This window comes from Tursiops truncatus, chromosome 16 (assembly GCF_011762595.2).
Source record: "Tursiops truncatus isolate mTurTru1 chromosome 16, mTurTru1.mat.Y, whole genome shotgun sequence".
NCBI classification, from domain to species: domain Eukaryota; kingdom Metazoa; phylum Chordata; class Mammalia; order Artiodactyla; family Delphinidae; genus Tursiops; species Tursiops truncatus.
In genome coordinates, this window is record NC_047049.1 from 76630417 (window position 1) to 76651991 (window position 21575).

General features: G+C 43.6%; 2 protein-coding genes across 5 annotated transcripts in view; both read right to left on the reverse strand.

Moving 5' to 3' along the window:
- The window catches only part of LGALS8 (galectin 8), a 103462-nt gene that overhangs the window by 49960 nt on the left and 31927 nt on the right, over positions 1 to 21575 (reverse strand). The window lies entirely within an intron of this gene.
- Positions 1724 to 21575, reverse strand: part of EDARADD (EDAR associated via death domain) — an 89265-nt gene continuing 69413 nt past the window's right edge. For both annotated transcript variants that reach the window (XM_033842005.2, XM_073793645.1), the window contains one exon: positions 1724 to 9646. In XM_033842005.2, the coding sequence (XP_033697896.1) occupies positions 9264 to 9646 (383 nt within the window). In that variant the 3' untranslated portion in view covers positions 1724 to 9263. The remainder of the gene's footprint in view (positions 9647 to 21575) is intronic.

A 21575-nucleotide genomic window follows, 5' to 3' on the forward strand; every position in this document is an offset into this window, starting at 1 on the left:
TTTTTTTTTTAACGTTTTTATTGGAGTATAATTGCTTTACAATGGTGTGTTAGTTTCTGCTTTATAACAAAGTGAATCAGCTATACATATATATATATATATACCTCCATATCTCTTCCCTCTTGCGTCTCCCTCCCTTGCTTTGGTTATTTTTTATGTGTGTTTTTTTGTGGGTTTTTTTTTCCCCAATTGGGATACAATTCACATAACATAAAATTCACCCCGTTAAGCATTTTAAGGCGTACAATTCAGGTGCTTTTTAGTATATTCACAACGTTGTGCAAGATTCACTACCATCTAATTCTGGAACATTTTTGCTTTGATCTTTGAAGCCCAGAAAATGAACGAAACGGGTTGAACCTCATTAAAATAAAAGCTCCCCATGTCCGAGAAGCATTCATGGTTTGGTATGTAAACCCCCTCATTTTGTATTTATATTTATAAGCATTTTTCCTCCTCAAGGACCACGATATTGTAAAAAAAAAAAAAGTTCTTGCTTTTTTAGAGTATTAATTCATTAGTTCCATTTCATTATTTCAGCATATTTCCAATTGCTTCTGGATCAGAGGGTGCTGATACAGAGTGAACAGCAAACAATACCCCTGTCCTCTGGGGTGTGCAGTCGGGCAGGGGTGAGATCAGTAATCAAGTTATTACTGTTGGGATGAGTGCTACGGGGTGAATAATAGGAAGGCAACCAAGTCTGGAAGTCAGGTGCCCTTTCCCTGAGAAAGTGGTGTTGACGTGAGACCTGGGGGCTGAGGTGGCTGAGCTAGGGAAGGCTGGTGTGTCCAGGTCTGAGTGTGGCCAGGGTGTGGACGGGGCAGATGAGGCAGCTCGCAGTGAAGTCTTGGGTGGGAAGGGGACCTCACGGTTCAGTGTGGCTGAAGCATCAGGAGCTGTGGGCGAGTGGAGCACGACGACATGCCACACAGGCAAGTCACAGGGCCTTGGAGGCCACGCTGCCAATTTGGGACTTAATGTTCAATGGGAACCCATCAAAGGCGTTAATGTGGGGATGACAGGATCCGTCCACCATATGGAGGCCACTTGGGAGACCGTCATCGGGTGAGAAAGGGTGGCTGCTTGGGTGAGGACGGTCATGACGATGGAAGGGAGGGAAGAGATTTAAGAGATATTTGGGAGGTGGAAGAGAGAGGGATGGAGAGGGGGATTTGATGATGACTTAGAAACAAGGTGGATGGTACGACAGGGAACTCCGGTGAGGAACAAGTTTGGACGGAAGAGTCATGGGTTCCCTTTAGGACGGGTTGGGTTTGAGGTACCTGGGAAACATCCGCATGCGTGGAGATGTGAAGCTAGTAGTTGTGGGTGTCTGGCAGCTCAGAGGACAAGCCTGGACCAGAGAGATAAAGTTAGGAGGGGCGGAAAGTAACCATGAAACCGCCCTTCACATACAGATATCACGGCATCTGAAGCACTTCGTCAGACTGCTTATTTACTTGTCTTTCTTTCTACGTCAGTGATTCTCACTTTGTTCTGCCCATTCCTGGACGGGTGTGGCATTTTCTCCAGGAACATCTCTCATCGTGTACGATGACTCTCCCTCGTCTAAGGTTCCTGGAGGGTAGGAAGGTGTTGTTTATCTTTGCATCCCCGGGACGCATTTTAGAAAGTCACTAGGTTTCCGACTGATGACTGACCAAGAGAACATATGAATCAACAACTGTGTTAGAATCTGCATAAAAGCACCAATTAGAGACATGGTTGACATCAATTTAATTTTGTAGCACCCATTACTACAGTTTCAAATAATTTCTATTTATAAAGAAAACATAAAATCATGCAGGACATCAAAATGAAGGCAGCTTAAAAAGTACAGCACGAAGATATAGAAAGGATCACAAAAATTCAGTCGTTCAAAAGCATAGCTGAAGAAGTGTCCCCCATGGAGCTTCCAAGGGTCTGCCTCAAAGGAAAATGGTCACTGGCGGTCACATCAAACAGGAGAGCATGGCTCAGCTCAGGAAGCCCTGAGAAGCTACCCTCTACGTTTCCAAAAGGGTGGATAAACTCAATCGTTTCATTTCGAGTTGCACCGTTGACTACTTTGATCTCTTCGATTCAGCTGTGGAGTGATTTCCAGGAGGCATCCTCGGCCGAACATGGCCACGGGGAGAGAGAGAACAGCCTCTCCTCCTCTGCTGTGGGGCTTCCTCTGGGTGATCTGGACCCCCAGGTGTGGCCCCCCACTCGCCCGGCACTTGGATCAGCGTCACGGCCGTGACCCTCTAAACATGAGGGAAGCAAGACATACCCTCTCATCCATTTATACCCAAGTGCACATGGTTCAGTAGGTGGAGTCGGAATTCCCAGGAAGGAAATCATAGAACAAAGAGGGAAACTGGTTCTCAGTCAGTTCCTTGGGTGCACGCAGCTCCGTATGTTTCAGTTACAAGGGCAGAAAACGGTTTCAACGTTCTTAGGGCCAAAGTGTCACTAAATATGAAAGACAATCCAACAAATTGTTTCTGCATGTCTAAGTGAAAAAAGGAAGCCGATGTCAGCCCGTAGCTGGGAGAGAGAAGGCCACAGGCATACAGAAGAAATCTGATTCAAGGAGTGAGGAAATGGCCCTAAAACAAGCAACAGAGCAGAAACATGGACCTGAAGGAGAGGAAAATTCTAGAACAGAGAGGGCAGATGTGGAAAAATGTTATAAGGAGGATAGTCATGGCTCAAAACTAAATGAAACATATTCATTCATCTGAAAAAGGGAAAGAAAATTTGCTAGACCAGTTATTAGGACTGTATTTAAAATAATGTGTTTTTCTATCATGTATCACAGAGGAAGAGGAAAGTCTAGTACTTCTGGTTGAAGTTCGCTGTAACTGAGGGAGATCGATCCCTTTGTCTTTTTGCATAGAAGCCACTGTTCTCATGATGTTAAAGACGGAGCATCATTAAATTGAAAGCCAAAGAGACTAACTATCCCCAGACAGCTAATCTTAAATCTCCACAGAAGAAAAGTCCTTCTGAGTGTTTAGGAAGAATCCCCAGAGTGAGGAACTGTTATGATGGGGACCTTCAGGGGAATAGAACCCTCATCTCAATCATGCAGGCCCCATTCCACTTCTAATATTTGTCAATTTGTAAAATAACTGCACTGTTCCTATCTTTTAGTGGGGCTACTTCTAAGGGTTCTAACGTAAAACCAATAATCAATGGAAGGTTGGTTCTAGGTTGGTCTTAAACAAGCCTGAAAGGATGTGAACAGATTTCATCCTCCAGCAGAGGGCAGCACCACATTAAAACTACTATTCAGAAAAAAACAGAGGTGCAACATCTTTTGTCTATTACCATGCATTTCCTATACTATTTTTTTTTTTTTCATTTTTGCCTCACCAGGTGGCTTGCAGGATCTTAGTTCCCCAACCAGGGATTGAACCCAGGGCCCCTGAAGTGGAAGCACGGAGTCCTGACAACTGGACCACCAGGGAATTCCTCTATATTATTGACTAATTATTTACTGTCACAAAAATGGAAGACTTGTTCATACAAGTTATCTGAAATATTGATGGGCAATCCTGGCATACAATTGAAGCCCTAACAATTTTAAATCTTATAATTTTAAATAACCCTGTGCTTTATTTATGTATTTATTTTTGCAGTATGTGGGCCTCTCACTGTTGTGGCCTCTCCCGTTGTGGAGCACAGGCTCCAGAGGCGCAGGCTCAGCGGCCATGGCTCACGGGCCCAGCCGCTCCGCGGCATGTGGGATCTTCCCGGACTGAGGCACGAACCCGTGTCCCCTGCATCGTCAGGTGGATTCTCAACCACTGCGCCACCAGGGAAGCCCTGTGCTTTATTTTTGTCTACATCTACTTGAGTCTTCCTCTGTGCGTATATGTCCTGGGGGTGTGTGGTGTCTAAAACAGCTTTGCTTTCCATTCCCTTGCAAGTAGAAATTTTCTATTGCAACCAAATAAAATGCTTATTACATAGAGCCTCATCACATAACATCATAACATTGCAGATGGGAGTTTTGTTTAAAAGAGTGTATCTCGGAACTTAGCTAAAGAGATTTCATCCTTCTAATAGCAAAAGGACCTCATCAGAAGCAGTTTAGTTTATAATGTGGTCAATTCAACATGGATCCCTACAGAGAGTATAATAAGCAAAGCTCTTAAGTATTTTTTTAAATATAAATTTATTTATTTAATTTATTTGTTTTTCGCCGCACTGGGTCTTCGTTGCTGTGCGCGGGCTTTCTAGTTGTGGCAAGTGGGGGCTACTCTTTGTTGCAGTGTGCAGGCTTCTCATTGCAGTGGCTTCTCTTGTGGAGCATGGGCTCTAGACGTGCGGGCTTCAGTAGTTGTGGCGCACTGGCTCAGTAGTTGTGGCTTGCAGGCTCTAGAGCGCAGGCTCAGTAGTTATAGCGCACGGACTTAGTTGCTCTGCAGCATGTGGGATCTTCCCGGACCAGGGCTCAAACCTGTGTCCCCTGCATTGGCAGGCGGATTCTTAACCACTGCGCCACCAGGGAAGCCCAAAGCTCTTAAGTATTAATGAACTTAAATAATTTCCTTTCTTTCCACTTTTGCCTTTGTAAAGTATTGGGTTGGCTAAAAGGTTCGTTCGGTTTTTTCCTAAGATGGCTCTAGTAGCACTTAGCTGTCTTTAACTTCATTCGAAACAATTTTGTTAAGATTGTATGTGACAGCTGTCATAGCAGCGTGCATTTAAAAAAGAATTATCAAAATTGGTGAATTTTTGTGTAGCCATTTTAATATTGAAGATGGAAGGAAAAAAGCAACATTTTCAGCATATGCTTTACTATTTCAAGAAAAGTAAAAATGCATGAAAATGCACAAAAAGATTTGTGCAGTGTAGGGAAAAGGTGCTGTGACTGATCGAACATGTCAAAAGTGGTTTGAGAAGTTTCGTGCTGGAGATTTCTCGCTGGACGATGCTCCACAGTCAGGTAGACCAGTTGAAGTTGATAGCGATCAAATCGAGACATTAATTGAGAACAATCAACATTATACCACGCGGGAGATAGCCGACATACTCAAAATAAACCAAATCAAGCGCTGAAAATCATTTGCACCAGCTCGGTTATGTCAATCGCTTTGATGTTTGGGTTCCACATAAGTGAAAAAAACCTTCTTGACTGTATTTCCGCATGAGATTCTCTACTTAAAGTAATGAGAACATTCCGTTTTTAAAACAAATTGTGACGGGCAATGAAAAGTGGATACTGTACAACAATGTGGAATGGAAGAGATCGTGGGGCAAGCAAAATGACCACCACCAACCACACCAAAGGCCGGTCTTCATCCAAAGAAGGTGATGTTGTGTATATGGTGGGATTGGAAGGGAGTCCTCTATTATGAGCTCCTTCCGGAAAGCCAAATGATTAATTCCAACAAGTACTGCTCCCAATTAGACCAAATGAAAGCAGCACTCGACGAAAAGCGTCCAGAATTAGTCAACAGAAAATGCATACTCTTCCATCAGGATAACGCAAGACCACGTTTCTTTGATGACCAGGAAAAAACTGTTACAGCTTGGCTGGGAAGTTCTGATTCATCCACTGTATTCACCGGACATTGCACCTTCAGATTTCCATTTATTTAGGTCTTTTTTTTTTTTAATTCATATAGTTATTTATTTATTTTTGGCTGCGTTGGGTCTTCATTGCTGCATGTGGGCTTTCTTTAGTTGCGGTGAGCAGGGGCTACTCTTTGTTGTGGTGCATGGGCTTCTCATTGCGGTGGCTTCTCTTGCTGTGGAGCATGGGCCCTAGAACATGTGGGCTTCAGTAGTTGCAGCATGTGGGCTCAGTAGTTGTGGCTCGCGGGCTCTAGAGTGCAGGCTCAGTAGTTGTGGCGCACAGGCTTAGTTGCTCCGCGGCATGTGGGATCTTCCCGGACCAAGGATCAAACCGGTGTCCCCTGCAATGGCAGGCGGATTCTTAACCACTGCGCCACCAGGGAAGCCCCATTTATTTAGGTCTTTACAAAATTCTCTTAATGGAAAAAACTTCAATCCCCTGGAAGACTGTAAAAGGCACCTGGAACAGTTCTTTGCTCAATAAGATAAAAAGTTTGGGGAAGATGGAATTATGAAGTTGCCTAAAAAGTGGCAGAAGGTAGTAAAACAAAAGGGTGAATACGTTGTTCAATAAAGTTTTTGGTGAAAATGAAAAATGTGTCCTTTATTTTTACTTAAAAACTAAAGGCACTTTTTGGCCAACCCAATATCAGCATATTTATGCTTTTATAATATTTATTTGTTAAAAATTAACTTTAAACAAAGTTATTTTGGGTTATTTCACAATTGAATTATAGTTCTACTTTAGTTGAGATTTACTTTTGGTATTTCTGTATGTAACACAAATAAAAGTCATCCTCCATTTGGTCAAGGTCTAGAATCCGAATGAACTTTAATTAAAAACAATGTTTGGTTAAATCTCTCTCTGCTAATATCATACTCTTAATAATTAAAACTTTTCATAAGGTAAATGCCAACAGATACAGATGTCAATATGAGCAAATAATGGTAGAGTGAAATTAAAACAACATATTTTTATCAAATCCCATATTAAAAAAAAATCCCTTCTACCCTGGCACGTCCCCTATGCAATTACAATAGAAATTTAAGCTTTCATAGCCAGTGATGGAAATTATTAGCCATCAGGGCTTTCAAACTAATGCCGCCAAATGGAGAGATGAGTGGGTGGTGTTCTGTGGTCTCAGTTTTCCTGTAATTCCTGATATAAAGGACAGGACTTCCCTGGTGGCGCAGTGGTTAAGAATCCACCTGCCATTGCAGGCGACATGGGTTCAATCCTTGGTCCGGGAAGATCCCACATGCTGCGGAGCAACTAAGCCCATGCGCCACAACTACTAAGCCTGCACTCTAGAGCCCACGAGCCACAACTACTGAGCCCACACGCTGCAACTGCTGAAGCCCACATGCCCTAGGGCCCGTGCTCTGCAGCAAGAGAAGCCACCGCAATGAGAAGCCCGCGCACCGCAACGAACACCCAATGTAGCCAAAAAAAAAAAAAAGATAAGGAGCATGCTTAGCTCTCCCCATAGCTAATCCACCTGAATTCTGTGTCTTAACGTTTTTGATCCAACTCAAAGATAAGTTCAGCTGACACTTATGAACAAGAGCCATGTTCAAGAAATCTATGAGGATAAATTCTGCCTAAAGTCAGTTTTGAAACTGAAATCTGAAGTTTGGAATTTTGGAAACATGTCCCACAGAAGCAGTGCCAGTAGGGACTAGTGTCCCCAAGTCAGCCCACAAAAAGCTGTTAATCCAGGAATTTGTGAAGCACAGAACTGTCCATTCTACAGAGTCTGATCACCAACAGTGTTTCCATGAGAAAATTTTCGTCATTTTCTGGATTTCAAGTGGCCTCTCCCGTTGCGGAGCACAGGCTCCGGACGCGCAGGCTCAGCGGCCATGGCTCACGGGACCAGCCGCTCCGCGGCATGTGGGAGCCTCCCGGACCGCGGCATGAACCTGTGTCCCCTGCATCGGCAGGCGGACTCTCAACCACTGCGCCACCAGGGGAGCCCTTGAGTACATCTTTTGATAAACCTGACATTTATCTGCTAAATCTGACGAGACGAGCTAGGTGTGACTAGCACTGACTGAATCAGAAGTGATGAGTAAGTCTCTATAGTAATTTTGCAAGTTTAGCGTTTACATTTGACGGTCAGGCTGACTATATACCAGCAACCTCATAAAAACTGCTGTAACTGCTAGCGGGGGAAAAAATGTCAGTGGTTTAGGAAACAACTTTCTTTTGAGTTAATCCTAATCTCCCTTGTACTCCAATCAATGTCATTCATCATTTTTGCTTATTTTAGTCAGGGATTTAAACAGAATCCTCCCAAATTGGACAAAGTGCCTTAATTTTCTAAACCTATAGCCAAAACCAAATAGCACTTCTATGAAATCGCCAAGTAAACCAAGGCTTCTCTCTCCCTCCCCCCGCCCACCCCCCAAACCTAGAAAATTCTCTCTAATAGCAAACGCTCCCATCCACACCACCTTCCACAGTAAACCATCAAACGAGAACAGGGGATAGTCTTTGGACCCAATTTTTCACTTGGTTTAAAATCCTTTGAAATTTAGGTTTTAATGCATAGCTTCCTTCCCAGTATCACCAGTAAAGATATCTCTTTCTTCACTAAAGTACTGTGTAGTATTATTGGGCCCTGTTTTAAGGTGGGATAGTAGGTGCTAGACGGGGTTGCATTTCACCCACAGGCCAGGTAGTTTTTATTTCTTAACTGAGCTTTCTCTCAGGGGTGAAACACTCAGCCTGATATACAAGACATAAAAGTAAATATTAAATTAATTTTTAAAAAGCCAAGGGTACCGAAAGGGCCTTTTTTTTTTTTTTTTTTTTTGCGGTATGCAGGCCTCTCACTGTTGTGGCCTCTCCCATTGCAGAGCACAGGCTCCAGATGCACAGGCTCAGCGGCCATGGCTCACGGGCCTAGCCGCTCCGCAGCATGTAGGATCCTCCCGGACCGGGGCACGAACCCATGTCCCCTGCATCGGCAGGCGGGCTCTCAACCACTGCGCCACCAGGGAAGCCCCGGGCCTACTCTTTGTCAACACCTTTCCCATGGTCCTTATTACCCTGCTAACTCCTGACTCTGTCCTCCCAATCACCATCGGTTTTTGCATTTCTTTCAAAAACACTCAAGCAAAGTCCTCTTTGATAGTGCCCAGATTATACAAGTATTTGAATAAGAAAGCTGGCATGTGTCCTGAAGAGTATCACCACGCAATGCCAGCAGCCTGTGAATTCACCTAAGTACTTTACAACAAAAAGAGTAACAGACTAAAGGGAAACTTCTCTCTGTGGTTTCCTTCTAAGCTGTGGGAGTGTCATTAATCATAAAGGATCTTGTGGATGATGACTTTTAGTTCTGAGTTCAGTCTTCAGTTTTTAAGGGAGAGGATACTTTTATTTTCATCATGGCATGAATCCACTCTGACTGTAGCTTTGGCCCTGGTCCCTATAGGAGCCTACAACATATTTTTCCCAATTCCAGATTCAAATATTAAATAAAAACAGATGTGCAAAACTAAAGGAAAATCCGCCACCAAAAACATACCCTACCCTCCACAAAACCACCAGCTTTGGGGAAAACTAAGGTCCGCTGTCCCACGTCCTTCGCCTAAACTTAAAAAAGAACAGATTCACATTGCCCCTTAACCTGTGCTCGGCTCAGGGTCCGAAGAGGCCAATGAGAAGGAGCTGAGGGCTAGAAGTTCCTGGGGTGCTCTCCACGCCCCCTCCTGGGCCATTCTTCGTCCACCCACCTGCGCAGGACCTTCTCCACATCGGCCCTGTGGTAGAGCCGGCAGAGCTCCATCAGCTGGCCCACCGTCCTCTGACTGTTCCGGAGTAAGAACTCCAGGGTGGGGCTCTGGGGCCGCTGCTCCAGGAAACACAGTTCATCGTAGGGCATGCCCCACTTGCTTGCGAAATTCCTCCAGTTTTTGACTGTTGGGTGACAGGGATCCAGCTTTATCCTGATCACGTCTAGTAAGTCCTGGTCATTGAGCAAGTCGCTGATGGTGGGGGCCAGGAGCAAGCAGGACGAACAGGTACAGTTTTCCGCGCAGGACGTGTCCTTGCTTATATCTGCGGGGACAAACGATACGGTCCACGTGTCAGCAAGAGGCCAAGAGGCGCGCTCATCTCTTCCGTGCTCTACTTTCCCGCTGAAAGGTTCATAGCGTCAGTGTAAGTACAACAGCGCATCTTACAGAGATATTTCAGGACACTCATTTCTACATACTCACCAATAACGTGTTCTTCTTTATGGCCAAGGATGGCTGCTTTGCGGAAGCGGTGGCAAGATTTTATAAAGCCAGTTTTCCTTTCTTTCTGAGACTCTCTGTCGCCCAGGCTGTGCATCTGTGAGACTGCTGGCCAGACAAGGGCCCCGAGGAGCAGGGCTTTCTCCGTGGGCAAACTGCCAGTCCAGGGCTGTCAGACTCTCCACCCTCCCCCCTTCCAAGTTACAAGTCAGCCCCGACAGCTTCTTAATGCCAAGCACAGCATGTGAGGGTGTAAAGGATTGCACAATTCTTTAAAAGGTCTTTTTTTAAAGAAAAAAAAAATACACACACACCCCAAACTGGAATATCCACTCCATATGCGTATTTGAAAATTGAGTGATAATTGATAATGCCAGAAAATGTACTTTTTAGATTTATGGCCACCTTATCATGTCTTTGCCTTTATCTCTGGTTTTCTTCACCCATGGGGCTGCCTTTAAAGTGGAGCCAACACCCTGAGGTGCGCAGCAGGTGGGACGAGTGGGTGGCTTTGAGCTCAGCCTCAGCAAGAGCAGCCCCAGCACGGAGGAAGGACAACCTCCCCCATCGGTCATCTTTGGCCTCATGCAGTACCCGGCAGCGTGTTAGCAGGAGGGTGAAGTTAGTAGGTAAGTCGTGAGTAGGTCAGAGGTCAGAGGTTAGTAGGTAAGAGGCAAACTAGTTATAGTAAAATTGTAAGCAGGGTCTGTACAGCATGGCAACCCAAGCGACTTAAGACATGCAACAGCACTGGGTCTCCTGACCCCTCTGACCGGGGACATGAACAGCCAAAGGTGACACTAGAGATCACTGGCTTGGAAAATTCTGGGAGGTTATGATGACCTTTTCTACACTGAGCCGTGTGGACTTCCCAATTTAGGAAAGTAAAGAATTCAGAAAAAGGGCTCACTTTGGTGACTGTAAAATTGAGAACCAGCCATTCTGAGGCAAGCACACAGTAAAAGATGACAAGGGCCGTGAAAATTATGTTCGTTCTCTTTGGCCTACGAATGTAACTGCTGAGAATCCAGCCTAAGGAGATCATCTAGAATGTGTATATACACGAACATTTTAATTAGTTTATTCATATTATCCATTTTTTTCAAAAACAGTTTAAAAAGTTAGGGGACGAGTGGAATAAATTATTGTGCTACGTGATGGGATATTATTTAAGTAATTATGAAGACTACGTAGCAACCTAGAAAATGTCTGAGCTCTCACATTAAGTGGAAAACGCAAGACGTGAGGAATTTATGTACTCATTACAACTATGGAAAAAGTCTCTGTTAATATTACTATGGAAGGAAATGTACAAAAATAATAATAGCTGTTGTGGTTAATGTGGTAGGATTCTGTTTCTATTTTCCAAACCTTCTCTAGTGGTGGTGTTATTTCTACGATAACTAAAACAATGTATTACATTAATAAATATAGTTTAGCACAGAGAAGGCTTAGCAGTGGAGTGACCCTCCTCTTTGCCAAGCTTCACTTACGCCTTTGAGCCCACCCTTACTTTCCCCATGATTTGTTTCATCAAACATCTCCTTTCCTTCCCGTCATCTCCAGCCACCCAACTCTACTGATTCTCTTTCCTTCATCTACAAATATGCACAGGGCTCCTCTATCATAAAAAATAAGAACCTCAAACTGCCCTCCTCTGGCTTCATAACTCACTGAAGTGACTTTCTCTTAACTCTAATTTACTGTTTTTATAAAATGTATCTATTTATTATTATTCTTTTGGCCACACCACCAGGGCACGTGGGATCTTAGTTCCCTGAGCAGGGATCGAACCCGTGACCCCTGCAGTGGAAGCGTGGAGTCTTAACCACCCGCCAGGGAAGCCCCAATTTACTATTAAACTTCTAGAAGGAGAATTCAAAACCTGTTGCTTCCAATGCCTCATCATGTTCTTAATCTTCACCTTCTTTGGCTTTGAGCAGCATCTGACCCAGCCTAGTTCTTGCCAAACCCTGTAGAGACTGGACCCAGTTCCCTGCACCGCAACTGTGGGCCAGAGTCCAGTTCTGATGGGGTAGGAAAGTCCAGAGAAGCAGATCCCCACCTGCCTTTGAGGATCACCCAGACCTCCTGCTGCTGCTGACGCCCTCATCACACCAGCTCCCCTTGGATTTGGCTGCCTCTGGAACTGGGCCCAAGACTCTTTTGCCCCTTTGGACACTGTCTATTGCCCTGCAGGCTGTGTTTTCCCTGAAGGTTCCTTCTGAAAGCCAAGCCCCACATCCCCAGGCATATACCCTATCATGTCCTGGACACATCCCTTCTCTTGTCAGCCTGATATGCTAAGATCCCAGCCTGTCTCATTGCTGAGTCCTTGGGAGTTCCAAGGAAGCGCTCTAGCCCTGTTCTCAGCGCGAAGTTTTCCCCTTCCACATTCTCTCCCTTTGGTCACCTTCTCCACTCCCAACAACCTCTACAAAACTCTCCCACTAGAATAGATGACCCTTTCTTTTTGCATCTGCAGGACCCAGTATAGCCCTCGGCATATAGTAAATGCTTAACCAACGTGGACTGAATGAGTGAATGAATAAATGAATGGTCAGCCCTGCCCACTCACTTGGGCTCCAGAACTGACTACTGGAAAGCTCCTCTTGATGTTCAGAAGACATCTCCAACTCAAAGGACCCGAACCAGTACTTAAATTTCTCCCGCTATGCACCCAAAGCACCTCAAGTCCCCTATTTACACTCGCAGTTCCCCAGCATCCTTACAGACTTCTTCTCTCTATCCAACCAGTTACCAGGGTCCCAGCCTTTCCTGGAAGCTCTCCACACCTCTCTTACTATTCCCCGTGAATTCCTTGAATATATAATCTGGGCTCCAGAGAAGGGGGACTACTCAGTTCCCTGAACAGACAACCTGTATTCTTCTTTTTTTCAAAGTTTAATTAAATGAAAAGAAAACAACTCATATAAGCTCAAAGTAGAACATTTAAAAATTATATACAATTGTGAATTTTGTATACACTTGAACATTTAGGGTTTTCCCATATTTTCATGACTATGAGGAACAATTTGATGCAGATCCTTACATATAAAAATTTGGGGGCACATCTTTAACCATCTCACCAGTAATGGGATTATTGGGCCAAAAGTTACGAGCATTTTTAGGCTATCAATGCATATACGCTAAATTGCTTTCCAGAAATAAATGCTGCACCAATTTATACTCCAAACAGAGTATAGTGATGGTGCTTATCTCACTTCACTTTTATCAGCACCAAATATTACTTTAAAAAATCTTTGTCAGTTGCATAGGTGGAAATTAACAAAGATTTCCTCCATGCCTTTTCTGGTATTTTCTCTCTGATCAGTTATCGATCTCTCTTCTTTCTCTCTCCCTTTCACTGGACTTCCTCTAACTGGACTTCCCTTCAGCTACTGAACGTCATCCATTCTATAAAACCCACCTCAGGGCTTCCCTGGTGGCGCAGTTGTTAAAAATCCGCCTGCCAATGCAGGGGACACGGGTTTGAGCCCTGGTCCTGGAAAATCCCACATGCCGCGGAGCAACTAAGCCTGTGAGCCACAACTACTGAGCCTGCTGTCTAGAGTCCACAAGCCACAACTACTGAGCCCGCGAGCCACAACTACTGAAGCCCACGCACCTAGAGCCTGTGCTCCGCAACAAGAGAAGCCACTGTGATGAGAAGCCCGCGTTCCACAACAAAGAGTAGCCCCCGCTCACCGCAACTAGAGAAAGCCCACACGCAGCAACGAAGACCCAATGCAGCCAAAAATAAATAAATAAAACAAATTTATATATATTAAAAAAAACCCACCTCAGATACACCCTTCATGAAATCTCCCAGCTCCTGCCTAGAATGCTGTCTCACCCAGAATCCCATCATTTTGTTTGCCTCTCCTGACTCTGCCTTGCAGTGAGATATTCTGTATGGTTTTTGTTGTTGTTTTTATTCCTCATTTACCTTAAATGCCCTGAGAACAGATCCATATCCTTCTGCAGTATGTCCCACATCTTACAGTTCTAAAATGTTGAATTACATTTACATGTAATATAGTGAGAGTAATTCTTCAGCTTCATTAATAACGGTATACAAAGAAATAAGACTTTAGCTGCATGGTGGGACAGAAGTTTACTTCTTTAAAAAAAAAAGAACTATCTAATGGTGAAGGTGGTTTTGCAGTAAAAGGGGGAAACTGTGCAATTTTCTTTGCCCTTATTTAAAGGTAGGGTCAAAATAATATTCTGTCAAGTGGAAAAGAAAGCAGCTTACCAAAAGGTATGTATAATTCAGTTTTTGTAAAAATAAAATAATACAGTCATTTATATCCACATAAAGTATATGTTATGCACACATTCACGGGCATAGAAAAAATCTGGAAGTACATATAACAACAATGTTAACGATGGATATTTCCTAATTTTCTACAGTTACTATGTTTATTTGGCTACTTAAAAATATTTTTTAAATGTCACAGAAAAATAAAGTAGGATTTACACCTCTAAGTCCAGAATTAAATGTATTAGTGTCTGAAAGTCTGCTCTGTATTATCTCCATAAGACTCAGGGTTGGCAATGTTTTCTCCTTTAGTGTCAAGAAGAAGAATGAAAACACCATTAAGGGTTCTGTGAAGCTCCTCTAAGCCTTCTAGTGTGTAAGAAGCTTCTATTTCTTTGAACAGCTACACGGACTACAAAATCATCAGTTTGTTTTAAAATACATGATGTGTCAAAAAGTCTATTGATGTTTTCCTTTTGTATTTTCAATGACACAAATGCTAAGCCATTTAGTGAACTGGAAATCTACCGAAACTGCCAACAGTTGTGAATTTAAAGTTGCCTTTTAGAATCATAAACTATAATTAGCTCTCTGAGGACTTCAACAGAGAAACGTGTTTCTTTTCCCATGAAATACATTTTGTCCTGCCCTGCTATAAACACCTATCATGTAACAGTGCACATGAAAGGAAAGATTGGGTAATGCCTTGAGGAAGAAACAATTGTGGAGAGAGACTCAGGACCAAAGAAGTTTTCATCAGAAATGGGGGAAAATGGGATTATTATTTGATGCTTCTCAATAGCAAGCACAGGGTGGTTGTATGGCAGAAACTCAAAAACTGTTTACTAAACGAATGAATGAGAACTGCGCTTTCTCCTCAGGAGACAAGGTAGGTTTCTTACGACTGTCTGATGAATTTTAGGACCTGAAAAGAGACTTACTAGTAAAGGGAACAGAACGTTGCTGATGTCTGCCGGCAGTTAACAGATATGGTGGAAAACAGAACAGAATTGGTCTTCAAATACAAAAAGACGGATTGATTCTAGATTTGGGGGAAGGAAAGGAGAGTGTTACTGAGAAAAGAGAAGTTAATTATGTATAAAAATTCACTTAGATTCTCTAACAAGTAGGGTCCTCACTTGTCATATTTTGACACGGGTATTTTCCACCGATGCAAAACAAGAATGTATTACACCATTAATTTATGATGACTTCTCATTGTAGCGGCCAAAACCCTGGAAGGACTTGCCCTCTGTAAGTTCAGTTTGAGTACTGGCTTAAACTAAGGAAGAATTTATCAGCAGAGAAAGGGCCAAATTTCTCAGCGATTTTCATCACCACAGTAACTGTCATTTATCAAATGCCTAACGTATAACCAGCCCTGCACTGAGTCCTTTACACACATAATCCTGAAGCATGCAATTCTGCATGTGTATCAGATGGGGCCCATCAAACGCCGGTGCTCCAGCTTCCCAGAGCTTGACTGCTCATGGCACTTAACATCCATGGACTTTAGATTCCTCATCTATCAAATGGAGATGATAATAATTCCTATAGCTCATGAATTAAATGAGATAAACGGGGCTTCCCAGGTGGTGCAGTGGTTGAGAGTCCGCCTGCCGATGCAGGGGACACGGGTTCGTGCCCCGGTCCGGGAAGATCCCACATGCCGCGGAGCGGCTGGGCCCGTGAGCCATGGCCGCTGAGCCTGCGCGTCCGGAGCCTGTGCTCCGCAACAGGAGAGGCCACAGCAGTGAGAGGCTCGCGTATTGCAAAAAAATAAATAAATAAAAATAAATAAATAAAATGAGATAAACGATGTGAAAGCATTTTTGTCAAGTCTTATGTAAATGTTATTTAATGATGTTAAGTTTTACATTTATTTTTTTTTTAAGTAGACTGGAAAAAAAAGAATCCCCATGTCATCTGGCCTCTGTTGACACCTCCTAGCTCACCACCTTTTCTACTGCTCCTCACTGCCCACGCTTGTCCCTAGAATACTAAGCTCAATGCCGCCTCAGGACCTTTGCACCAGCTAGTTCTGTCCCCTGGAGTCCTCCTTCCTGAGATCTCCACATGGCTAGCTTCTTTGCATTATTTAGACCTTGGTGCACCTTCTTAGCTAAAGCAGTATCCTTTCCCTGCAGGCAAAACCCATTGTATTCATTTATTTTCCTCAAGGCATCTACCACCATATGAAATTACTTATTTGGGTTTATTGTCTGTCACTCCCAACTAGTATATAAGCTCCAAGAGGAAAGGGATGTAGATGTCTGATGTCACCACTTCATTACAGGCACAGAGTAGGCACTCAATAATGTCTGCTGAGTAAATCAAATGAATGAAGAATGGGACACGGAGAAACAGTCAAATTAGAAACCTCTGGGCAGCCTATGAAGAGCTATCTAGAGATTTTCAGACGAACTGAAAGTTTTTTAGTGCTGAGTATATACAAGGCAGAAGAAAGATGACTGGTTGCTATGGAGACAGAGTACACTGAGTACCACAGAGGTTATCCCCATGAGCTTTAGAGACGTGCCGACCGACTGTCAATACAATCGACACTGTGCAGGTGTGCAGCTTGGACAGGTTACTGAGCTTGCTAACGCCATGGCCTCCCTCTCCGAACAGGGAGAGCGATACCTATTTCATAAGGTTGTTGAGAGGATTAAATGATATCATCCCTTAAAGCCTCATCCTAGTGCGTGATAAGTACGCAACAAAGAATTAGTAGCTGCGGGTAAGGAACCATAACCAACAGCCTTTTTTAAAGCAGTGGTTCTCAACCTTGGCCAAAAAATGGAACTCTCTGATCCCCCTTACCCTGCCCCTCCTGCAGAGATTTACAAAATCCTGATGTCTGGTGCCACCCACGAGGTCCTTATTTATTTGGTCTAGGGTGCAGGCAGGACATGGGAATTTTTTTTAAGCTCTCCTGACAATTCTGATGTGTAGTCAGGGTTGAAAACCGTTGCCTTAAAGACATCTACAGAGTAAGTTCTTCGTCAGAAGGGCCTGCCGAGAGTAGATTTTGGAATGACAGCTACTTCTCTTTGAAAGATACCATGTCTGCTTGGCGATTAGGAGTCTGTGGATAGATAATACTTCCCTACGCTCACAAGCAGAAGAATGGATTTTCCTATGGGGCTTTTTTTGCCCCTCTCCCCTTATTCTTCATCCTCTCTCTCACACACACTTTACATCAAACCTTAAAGAAGAGTTCAGAAATCAAGCATGTTCATCGACAAGGTATGTCTATGTCATTTAAAGCAGAGTAAGAAACAGTTCGTGTCCAATGATGCAGTGTCTAACTCTCAAGTTTGAGGCTGGCAGGTTATAAAATGCTGGTCAATTAACTGTTAATTGGAACAAGATGCAGAATTCACAAGGGTCATGACTGGCTGAACCTAGAAAATGGCTTCAGTCAGGATGTCAGCAGTGGATCACAGATTGACTTAATGTACCTCCCTGCAGGGGAGGTGCCGTTTTATCTTGTATGTCCTGGCTTTTCAAGAGCTATTACCACACGGGTGTTTTCCTCCAAAGCGCTCAGTGCCACTGCTGGCTCTCAGATCGTTTATAATAATGCTCCTCATGATAACTAGGTCTTGAGTTAGCTCAAACAATTAAACAGTAAACATTTTATATTGGCAGCTTTGCAAACAGCAAGACATCGTGGTTCTAAAATAAAATAACTCTCTCTTAGGTGTCTATTCATTATGAGATTTGGAAAATACCAACAAGTGTCAAACTACAGTCAAATAATTCTCCAGTTATGTTTGTTAAGGGTGTCACGCTTTTTTCTGTGTGTGGTGTCCGATGTGGTTGGAAATAAATATATTTAAAATGCCAGTTTACGGCTTTGAGAAATCACGGGGGTGCCCACATACCACACGACTCATCAGAGGTAGTTATTTGATATGAGCTGGAAAATGATGGAGAATTATTTTTATCTACTAAGAAACTGACCCAAGGGCTTTTGGTGGGTGTTTGATCTCTTAACCAAAGGGAAAACCAATATGGTTTCATTCTCCCTCTCTGAAATACCCTTTTAAGAAGACATCAAGTTGCTAACATCCCTGGGGAGGCTAACTGACAAACTGGATGGAGCCCGGCTAGTAAACCACGCAGGACATTCTGTCATCAAACAAAACTGGAGTGTAGAAGGCACGTTTCAAAAAAAAGAAACACACATAAGAAAGGACCCAGGTTAAAATTCAACATAGAATTTTACATAAATTCCGAAATTATGTGACACGAGCATATTTACTAAGTGTCACTTTATGGACCTAATTTGAAAAAAATGAAAATCCTATTGTACATTCACTTCTATGGGGAAATTAGGTTTAGATTAGGCAAGTGCTGAATTATACAAGGGCGTCAGAAAAGTCAGTCTTGAAAAACAGGTAACTGTGGAGAATAGATGGGGAGGCGGGTCATGGTCCGGGTGATAAATACCGCCACCAAAAGGGAGAACAAGAAGAGGTTTTTAACTTTACTATTTGGGAGTTTTGTGGGGGTTTTTTGTTTGTTTTTATAACTGAGGCTTATTCCTTTCATGCCCAAATGTTTTCATTTTGAAAAATTGCCTGAAAACATTGTAAAACTTTAATGTCTCCTGGGGGCTTGCTTCTGTAGTCAACGGTTCCACCCAGGGGGCTTTGCTTTTCTAGTAGTAGCTGATTCTGAATTGTACTCTTATTCTTTCCTTGATTACAAACTGTCATTTCTCACTCTGGTCAATTCCCTCCTTCTATCCTAGAGCCCTCCGTTCTGCCCATATTCCTTATTTTAACCAGATATAAACTGGATTGCAGGTAACTAAGGTTTTCAAATTGCAAGCATTAAATAAAAGCCAGGCTCTGAGTTAAGGCTTGACCAAGGGCCTGATGCAGCAGCAAGCTTCTGGGAAAGGTGTTTCAGCGGCTCAGAGGCTGACTCTGTGGGAGCTGGGGGTGGACCTTTGTTCCAGATGGAGACTCTGAGCTGGAAGCCTGACCTTCACCCCCATGTGTGACACTCAGGTATTCAACACGTGTGCTACACAGGCGATGCGTCTGACCAATAGAGAGGCAGCCTGGTCTGGTGGGGACGCGAGTGTTGGGTCTGGCCTGGGGCTTGACTCCCACTTAGGACCTATGTGATGGGCACCAGCCACGGAACCCAGGGCTACTTCTGTTGCATCCACCTGGTGAAGAAAATAACTGGACCCACAGAGTTGTCATGAACGCTTTTTTTTCTGAGTATATCTCTAAAAGTGCTTGAAGGGGGCCTGGTACATGGCAAATGCTATATTAGTGTAAGTAAAACAATAAGATAAATCTTACTTAGGTGGCTACTCTCATTCAAAGAGGAAATATAGGGATCTGCTTTTGCCCTTTCTTCCAAGAGCAAAGCCAATAAGTCAATGTCTCTCATTTGCTTGTTTATGGGAAAAAAAACCCCAAACCCAACCAAACACCTGTACACTCCTCTGGGCAAAGCACCGTGCTGGGTGGTACAGCTGTTGATTTCAGCAGTACAATTTCTGCTCTCAGTAATACTTGCTATCACTGTGAAAAGTTTATTCTCTTTGAAAATCTTCCATGTCATTTTTTTTTTTTTTGCAGGCCTCTCGCTGCTGTGGCCTCTCCCACCGCGGATCACAGGCCCTGGACACGCAGGCCCAGCGGCCATGGCGCACGGGCCCAGCTGCTCCGCGGCACGTGGGATCCTCCTGGACCAGGGCACGAACCCGTGTTCCCTGCATCGGCAGGCGGACTCCCAACCACCGCGCCACCAGGGAAGCCCCTTCCATGTCATTTTGACACAGGTAAAAACTTTTCGAGACAACCCGAAATTTGAGTACTCTATCAATGACCTTAACACATAAGAGTCTTTGAACGGTTTATAGATATTCCTAAGCAACTTGATTCATTCTCATTTTAGCTGACGTTTCACATTAGAGTGCAGGGTGTTAGTCTTTAAAAAGTTTAAGTGTAGATTTTTTTTAATTAGAAAAGAAATATGTGCTTGTCACGGAAAATCTAAACACTCAGGTGAACATATGGAAAAAAAATTTCATGTTCTCATCACCCAGGCCCATCACAGTTAGGCGTTTAGAGAATCCCTTGGTTATTTTACCACGCACTGTACGTATCTGCCTACACTGGATCATTTGTTGTATATACATTTGTATATACAGATTAAAGTTCTGGGGGTAGATTTTTCTGACACCCACTCATGTTAGAAATTTTTAAAATATAAGATAGTGAAAAGATTATTAAAATTGCCTCTGCCTGGATGCAAAGATGCTTTCCCCTCCTCTACCTCACTCAGCTAGGTGCTTCTAATTTGAGCCTGTGCCTGCTGCAGTATTTGTGAAAGAGGGAAAATTAGCCCGTGGCCTTAGCCTCTAGTAGGGGCAGATTCTGGTCCAAAGAAGGTGAGTTCCACTGGGTGCCTGGATGGGACCCCCGACACTGGGCCTGTCCCATGAAACCTGGTGGGTAAGCGCCACCGGAAGTTCTCCTGGCCCAATTTCTCCTGGATTTCTCTAATCACAGAAGGACAGTAGCTGAACTGGAACCAGAATCCCAAATACTGTCTTCCAGAACTATATCTTTGTCATCTGGCCTCCTTAGAGAGCCTGGCACACAGGGGCGTCTCTAAGAAATAAAAATCTGTTGCATGACAAAAAACCACCTGGAATCTCACCAACCAGAGATAAAACTGCTGCTAACATCATGTTTCTAAGGAAAAGAAGTTGATTATGCACCACAAGTTCTGATTTTCAGCATTGTTACCTGGGCACAGCCTGGGATTGATGACAGATTATCCTAAGGCTTTTATGAGCCACCAACCTTTCCATAAAAAAGAAACAAACCAACCCCTGATGAATCAGGCCGTTCAATATGTGTTTTGAAAGATATTTTAAAATGTTGGTGAGGGTTTTTTTTTCCTAATTATTATTTTGGTAGCTTATTTTAATACTCACTCCATATTTTCCCCATGATTAATTAATGAGGAATCTAAACATTGCCAAAGTTTCTGTCTTACAATAAAGAATAAAAAAGGCAGCGGGGGATGAGGCAGGGAAGACAAACTTTAAATGTTTCTTGGTTAAACACACTAGAAGCAGAAAACGGTGGGCACCAGCATATGGTCTAACGTCAGGAGGGGTCCCTTTGGCTCCCTAAGTGCCAGAGGAGGGAAGCGGACAGCAGGCGGCTGAGCAGCCCTTCCCACGCTGACTCGGTGTGCCTACATCCCATTGTTCGCTTGCACCTGGCAAAGTTCTCCGCCAACACTGTGGCTTCCAGAACTCAGAGGGAGGGAGGGTCAGTTCGACCCTCACCTGATCCTAAACCCGTCCACTTGAGAAGCCTGCTGTACCCCGCCCAAGCGAAGGAGGGTTAACACTGAGAAAATACTCTCTGAAGGCTTTTGTGAAATTCTGTAAGATTTCTTTGCACTTCACTGTGGTGTGTGGTTGGAAAGTTTCTCT